General features: G+C 34.4%; 1 protein-coding gene across 3 annotated transcripts; it reads left to right on the plus strand.

Annotated features, from left to right (window-relative positions):
* Nucleotides 1-1,168: 1,168 nt before the first annotated feature.
* On the plus strand, nucleotides 1,169-3,779 carry LOC120070079 (transcription termination factor MTERF2, chloroplastic-like). 3 transcript variants are annotated; one of them, XM_039021929.1, is made up of 2 exons: nucleotides 1,169-2,738; nucleotides 3,258-3,779. In XM_039021929.1, the coding sequence occupies exon 1, from the start codon at nucleotides 1,378-1,380 to the stop codon at nucleotides 2,602-2,604; it is 1,227 nt and encodes a 408-aa protein (XP_038877857.1). In that variant the 5' UTR covers nucleotides 1,169-1,377; the 3' UTR covers nucleotides 2,605-2,738; nucleotides 3,258-3,779. The 3 variants fall into 3 exon arrangements, with proteins under 3 accessions (XP_038877857.1, XP_038877865.1, XP_038877871.1); XM_039021937.1 differs by having other exon boundaries at nucleotides 3,284-3,779; XM_039021943.1 differs by having other exon boundaries at nucleotides 1,169-1,798.
* The last annotated feature ends 3,410 nt before the right edge of the window (nucleotides 3,780-7,189 follow it).

Consider the following 7,189-nt stretch of genomic DNA (forward strand, 5'->3'; position numbering starts at 1 on the left):
ATATATCACAACTTGAATGAAGAAGGGTTCCTTGACCCAAACAACTTCTTTAATAATGGAATTGTACGAATTGAAATATCTTAATGTTCTTGTCATGATGTCTACTTAAATTGAGCCAAAATGTGCACCACATATGCCAAGTCAGGTTGCATAAAAGAAAAAGTACATAAGATGTCCTTCTAGACGTCGATGTCGTCTGGGATCTCTCACCAAAGTGTCAGTAGCCAGTGCTAAGAGATGATTTTGCTCAATTGGAAACCTTGTAATTCTCGCCCTCAAGAGCCCCATCCACAAGTAAGGTTTTCAATTCGAGCTTCTTAGCATAAAATGTAAATCAGAACGAGACCAAGGAACGAGAATAAGAAGAGCGACCAAAGAGCAAGATAAAGAAGCGAGAGTGAGACTAAGGTCCGTGAGGAAGAATTCAAACAAAGGAAAAAAAATGAAGAAAAAATTACAGTTGTGTCTCATGTAGAACAAAAGGAAGATGCGAGAAGCAAGAGGAAGAAGCGAGAAGAAAGAAGAAGGAGCAAGAAGGGAAAGGAAGATTCGTGACATAAAGGAAGAACCGAGAGTCAGGTTTCATTCGTTTTTTAAATCTTGGGCCAAAAGTCAGTTGGACCCCAAAAAGAGGCCATTCGTACAAATTTTCCAAATTCGTAAAATGGAGTCATATTCAAATGTTGACAGACACCATTATCTGAAACCTAAAATTTCTATGCCTTTGAGTTCTTACATTTTGTTTGGTATCAAGATTTCAACGAAAATAGTTTCAAATTCCTATTTGCATTTGGAACCAAATTGATTTAAATTAACTAAAATTAAATTTTCTTATTTGGATATTCACGGTAAATGAAAAAGAAAGTATGATTTCTACATTTTTGTCTTTCTACTTTTGCTGAAAATTGTATCAATAATTATAAGAATTATTTTGAACTTACTAAATTTTAAAATATGAAATTGAATTGAAAATCTTAATTTTGTTTGGAACTGAATGAATTTTAATAAAATATAAATTAGCAAATAAAATAAAATTTATTATTAGGATATTTAGAAGCAGGAAGTTAAAAGAAAAGAACTATTTTTGCAATTATACTGTTATAGATATTTTTAATTTTAAATAAATAAAAATAAAATAAAATAAAACAAACCCTATTTATCTGTTTCGCCGTCTCATAGGTTTTCAATCTTCACTCCCTCCGGCAGCTAATCTCACCGTCTCTCTCTTCATCTCCACCTACCGTCATTGTTGTGTCGACACACTACCGTCATCCTTTTTCTCCTTCTCTTGTCTCACTCTGTACTGCAATCTCCTCATGCTCCAACCTCCCATCTCCAGGTCTATCATTGAGATCTAAGTTTAAACAGGGGGGGTTAATGTACGCTCTGAGACCATCATTCTCTGTTTCCTCTCGCCTTAATCCTCCTTCCTTCCTCCGAATTCATCCAATCCTGTATTATTTCTTCTCTTCTTCTTCTTCTTATTCTTCTTCTTCTTCTTCTTCTTCTTCCCACACCCAATCCTCTGCTTCAAATGCAATCGTCGTCCAATACCTCATCGATACCTTCCAACTCTCCCCTGCCAGAGCGGCGTCGATTATGAGGTCCCGTAGAGGCCTTCAATCAACGGAAAAGCCTCAATCCGTTTACAAATATCTTTCAGACCTTGGATTCTCCGATGCCCACATTCGATCGGCGATTCGACTCGCGCCGCAGATCGCGTTTTCCAGCATTGAGAAAACCCTGAAGCCAAAGATCGAGTTCTTCCAGAATCTTGGCTTGGTCGGCTCCGATTTGGGTAAGTTAATGTCAAGGCATTCTCCGCTTTTGACTGTTAGTTTGGAAAAGAAATTGATGCCCAGTGTTGAGATTCTTAAGAATATTTTATCTAAGGATAAGTGTAATGACGATCTCCTACTATTTATGCGGCGATATTCTAATCTGCTTATAAGATCCACATATAAAATGCTGTCTACAAATATCAATTATTTACAAAGTTGTGGGATTGTTGATTCTCAATTCTTTATGTTACTGAAGAGGCAATCTTCACGTTTTGGTAGGAGTGAATCTGGAGTTAAAGATATTGTTTCTATGGTTGTAGAAACTGGGTTATCTACCAATACTAAAATGTTTATTCATGGACTTCATGTTATCAGTAGTGTAAGTAATGCGACCTTGAAGAAGAAAGTGGAGCTGATTTGTAGCTTTGGAATAACTGAGAAAGAATGTATGAGAATGTTTACTTCTACTCCTTTTTTGTTAAGGACCTCCATTGGTAAACTTAAGCATGGTCTAGAATTTTTCATGAATGAGGCCAAAGTTAGCAAATCAGATATTGTTCGTAAACCTACTTGTTTGATGCACGCAATGCAGAGGAGGGTGCTCCCTCGCCATAGAGTTCTACAGATTGTGAAGTCAAAGAGGCTAACGATGGATCACCCGAAATTGATCCCCACATTGGGGATGTCTGATGGCGATTTCTTGGATAGATTCGTGTATAGGTTTCCTGATAATATGAAAGATTTGTTGGTGGCCTTTAGAGGTAATTCTGTGGGTGCATTGCAGCCTAAGGAGTTAGCAACATCAAGATGGGGCTCGAAGTAGAGCTAATATATGATCTAACAACCAGTGCCGGGTTGCTGGGTTGCTTTGTTCCAGCTTTGTGCACTAGATTTGGACTAATTCATATGGTTGTTTGGCAATAGGAACTACTCTGTTATAGGGCACTTGAGATTTTGGTAAGTTCATTTGACAATGGAAATATAATATTCTTACTAAGATATATAGAGTAATGATTATGAAGCATGGACACTTTAGCTTGAATAATATGTTTGTATTTGACAAGTATCAAACACTTTGTTACATATTCAAACACAAAGACATTTGATGGAAAAATCTTTTTTTTTTTTTTTTCGGCATGGCTTTCTGTTCATGTCTAATGCAGGAGCCTCAATTAGTATTAGAATTGAGTTTCAATATTTGGTTTGAGTTTGAGCTGTTACAAACAAAGTTTGATCTTGTCAAGAATATTAAGCTTGAGAAGAGTGCAACAAAAAACTATCATTTACCAATCTCAATACTACATTTAGCATGAGAATGTCATTTATCCATGTTTGTTTTACCAATTAATTAAAATATTAGCAATTATTAATGTAATTTTACATTAAGTAATTCAGAAAACCAAAAGTTTTAATGGTAGATGTATTAGTGCAATTTAATTAAGTCTAAATAATTGATTAATTCTTAACGTGTGCCAGGGGATTTGAATTCTTCCATCGTGAAGGTTTTGTAGGGTGTCCAAGATCCCGTACTTCCCCGTGAGGTTCTCAAGTCTCGCCGTCAAGGTCACCGGAACATCACAGCCTTTGAAGTTTTCTTCAGTTCATTAAAAACTTCCACTCTTGAATCAGGCTTTCAAAACAAAAGAATGTGTCTAGAAGAAACTACTGATGGAAACTTGTCTCAATTACTAATTCAAATGGCAGAGGTTGGGAACCAAAAGCCATGAAAGTACTTTGTTGGAATGTTTGAGGTCTAGGAATCCTCGAACATTTTGGTCCTTATATTCCCTAATAAAATAATAAGATCCAACTGGCCTTTTTCTTTCGGAAACAAAATGTAATGAAGCTATAACTACAGGTTTAAAAACTAATTGCAATTTTTCAGGATGCTTAAAGGTGGTCTTTGTTTATGGTGGAAAAAAGAAACTACTATCAACATACTCTCCTACTCTCAAAACTGTATTGACTCTACTCTTGATTGGAATGGCTATTTTTTCAGATTCACAGGCTTTTATAGTTATCCTGATGCACATAATAAACATCTAACTTGGAATCTTTTAAAAAATCTCTATAATTCTAGCAATACTCCTTGGCTCTTAGGGGGTGATTTCAACGAAATTCTATTGGACCACGAAGAATTTGGGGAAAACATCAATTACAGCAAATCAGTCATTGTTTTCTCCTCAAATTCATGAAGAACAAAGTGATATTCTCAGTAGCATTTTTGGAGTTAGAGAGAAAGAAAAGCCTCGGGGTCATTATTATGGCTTCCCTTTGAAACAAATCACAGGACTTTAGACATGTTCAAGACGAGATTTGGAAAGCAGTTCAAGGTTGGAAAAGATCTTTCTTCTCAAGTGTAGGCAAAGAAATTTTAATTAAAAGCGTTGGACAATCTATTCCCACTTACATAATGAGCCTATTCAAACTACCTAAGAATTTTTGCTATGAAATCACAAAATCCTTTTCAAGGTTTCGGTGGGGTTCATCCACAAATCATAAAAAAATCCATTGGCTTTCTTGGAAGAAAGTGTGTCTGCCTAAAGCACTAGAGGATTAAATTTCAAAGATGTTGAAGGCTTTAACCAAACTCTAGTTGCAAAATAGGTATGGAGATTAATTGAAAACTCAAACTCATTAGTTGTTGGTTTCCTCAAAGGTATATGCTTTGCTAATACACACATTATGAATGCGAACATTGGGGAAAATCCCTCATATCTATCGAGAAGCTTACTATGTGATATAGAACTACTCAAATATGGTTTGCGGTTTGCGGTTCATAATAGGAAATGACCACTCTACCAAAATGTTCTTAGATTCTTGGATGTCAAGGTCTTACACCTTTAAACCTATAAAGGCTCGTCAAAATCTTCTATCTTCCAAGGTTGTAGATTTCATCAATCAATAGGGTTCCTGGAATCTTGATCTCTTCCATCAGACTTAATCAAAAGAAGATGTGGATATAATCTAAACAATTCCTCTAAACAAGAAAATATAGGACAAATTAATTTGGTACCACATGAAGAATTATATCTATACTGTTAAAAGTGGATATAAAGTATTCCTACATAATTTACTCTAGACCTCATCAAGTGAAAATGGATACGAGAAATTTTGGAAAAAATCTTGCAACTTAAAATTCCTTCAAAAATCAAACATTTTGTTTGGAAATGTACCAAGGAAATTCCAACTAGAATAAACCTTCAGAAGAAAGGTCTGAACATCACCACCTTATGTCCTATTTGTGGAAAGAAAGAGAATTTATTGACCATATCCTCTTTAAATACAAATGAGCAAAAATAATATGGCAACATCTTAGTCCAAACCAAAATTTCCAAACATATTTCAACAATAGTTTCAGTGATCGATGGTCATCCTTATGTTCAAGATTAACAAAGGAAGAATTAGAATTAGTTGTGAGTATTGTTTGATCCTCATAGAATGATAGAAATAGCATAGTGCATCACCTACCAATTCTCCCAGTTGTATCAAGATGTAACTGGATTCTAAGATATCGGAATGAATTTCAAATTTCAATAGATAGAATCAGACATACAGAACTCACCAATTAAAAGAATTTTGTCCTGGAACTTTAGCTCAAGCTTGGGACCCTCCACCTCCAGATTTCTTCAAGCTAAACATTGATGCAGCCTGGAAATCTTCCTCAAATTCTTCTGGCTTTAGTGCTATAATCAGAGATCACCATGGTTATTTGAAAGCTATTGGAAGCTCATCGTCTGACTGTAATTTCCCTCACTCTCTTGCCGAAGTTTATGCAATTTTTCAAGGCATGCATCTGGCTTCCAAATTAAAATTAAAAAATCTAATTGTTGAAAGCGACTGCAAAGAGGGCAATCCCCCTGGTAAAAAAATGCATGATATCTAAAGGAAATGTAAGAATGTAGCTGGAAGACAGATGAGATCTATCACTACTTTTTGAGATATCTCTTTTACACATATTTTGAGAAAAATAAATAAGCTTACTGAACAAGTTGCAAAAAATGCTAGAATAATGAAATATAATGATGTATGGGTGAATGATTATCCTACGTGGATTTAGAACTAGCTGATGTAGATTTTGTATCAAAGCGTGCCCTTTGAGGCTTAATAAACTTCTTTTTACTAAAAAAATAAAATAAAATAAAATAAAATCTTAACGTGTGCCTCTATTTGTTTACTAAATTTGAGCATCTGTTAATTGACATTCGACTGCAACCTTACTAAAACATTTTGGTCAACCTCGTCAACAAGCCCGAAGTCCATATTAATTCACATCTAACTACAACCTTGTTAAAACATTTTGGTTAGCCTCGTCAAAAAGCTTGAAGTCCAAAGGCCGTTCCAAGCTCAACTTTAACTCAATCTAAGTTATACCCAAAATTAATGTTAGGTTTGTCTAACCCAATCCTTCATTAGATTGGATATGAATAATTTTTTCGCAAGTTGAGTTGGCCCATGGGTCGATCCATTTAGGCCATTTTTTGGATAACATAACATAGCTTATCATTGAATCAACTCAAATATGTATAATTCTTCATATATTGTATTTTATATATGAAAAAAGTAAACTTTTTAGTATTATTCTTTAGGAAAAATGGCACAAAATACCCCTCAATTATGAGAGTTGTTACAATCATAATTTGATCCATTAATCCCTCTAGTTTATTAAAGGTTGCAATCATGTCCATGTTAGTTGATATTCAATTAAAAATGCAAACTTGTCCATTTATAGTGTAGGAGAGAGCTCTCACCGCTCACAAATCTTGAATCATTGACAAGTAGCAATGGGAGTACACTAAAAAAAAATACTCAACATAAGAAATCCCCTTCAATTAAAACCCAAGGGAGACAATGGCCCATAAAAAAGGAAAAAAAAAACGACGTGATTTGAACTTACCGAAAAATGCATTGACATAAAAAAAGTGACTTGGGGTTAACTTTAAGAACCCAAAGTAATGTTTATAGTGTCTTCTTCTACATAGTTTTTGAAATCTTGAAGACCCAAAATTGATTAAAACAAAACCTTCTTCATTTTTCTTTATATATTCTCTTCATTGATTTGATTTTTTCAGTCTTTCCAGTAAGCTTAGCATACCCAGATTTTAAAGTTTTAATTTTTATCATTTTTCTGGTAAGAAATTTTTCTTACGATTTCCATTTATTTGCTTTGTTTTTTCATATGATTTCAAAGAAGTTTGTCAAAGATGATAGTAAGCTTTTGTCAAGTTCCATAAGTCTAAAGCTTTTCGATGAAATAAAAAGTGAGTTTAACGACGGGCATTCTGGTTCATCTTCTTCGTTTATCCTCTCTTCCAACCCTTGATTTTAGAGGCTAATGGAAATACATTGATAGGAAACTGATCTTTTAAAATGTATTTATTAATAAAGTGTGTTTACACGATCATATA

Source organism: Benincasa hispida, chromosome 1, assembly GCF_009727055.1.
Source record: "Benincasa hispida cultivar B227 chromosome 1, ASM972705v1, whole genome shotgun sequence".
Lineage (NCBI taxonomy): Eukaryota > Viridiplantae > Streptophyta > Magnoliopsida > Cucurbitales > Cucurbitaceae > Benincasa > Benincasa hispida.

Coding starts and splice junctions, on each gene's coding strand:
- LOC120070079 (XM_039021929.1), top strand. CDS start 1,378: ATGTACGCTCTGAGACCATCATTCTCTGTTTCCTCTCGCCTTAATCCT.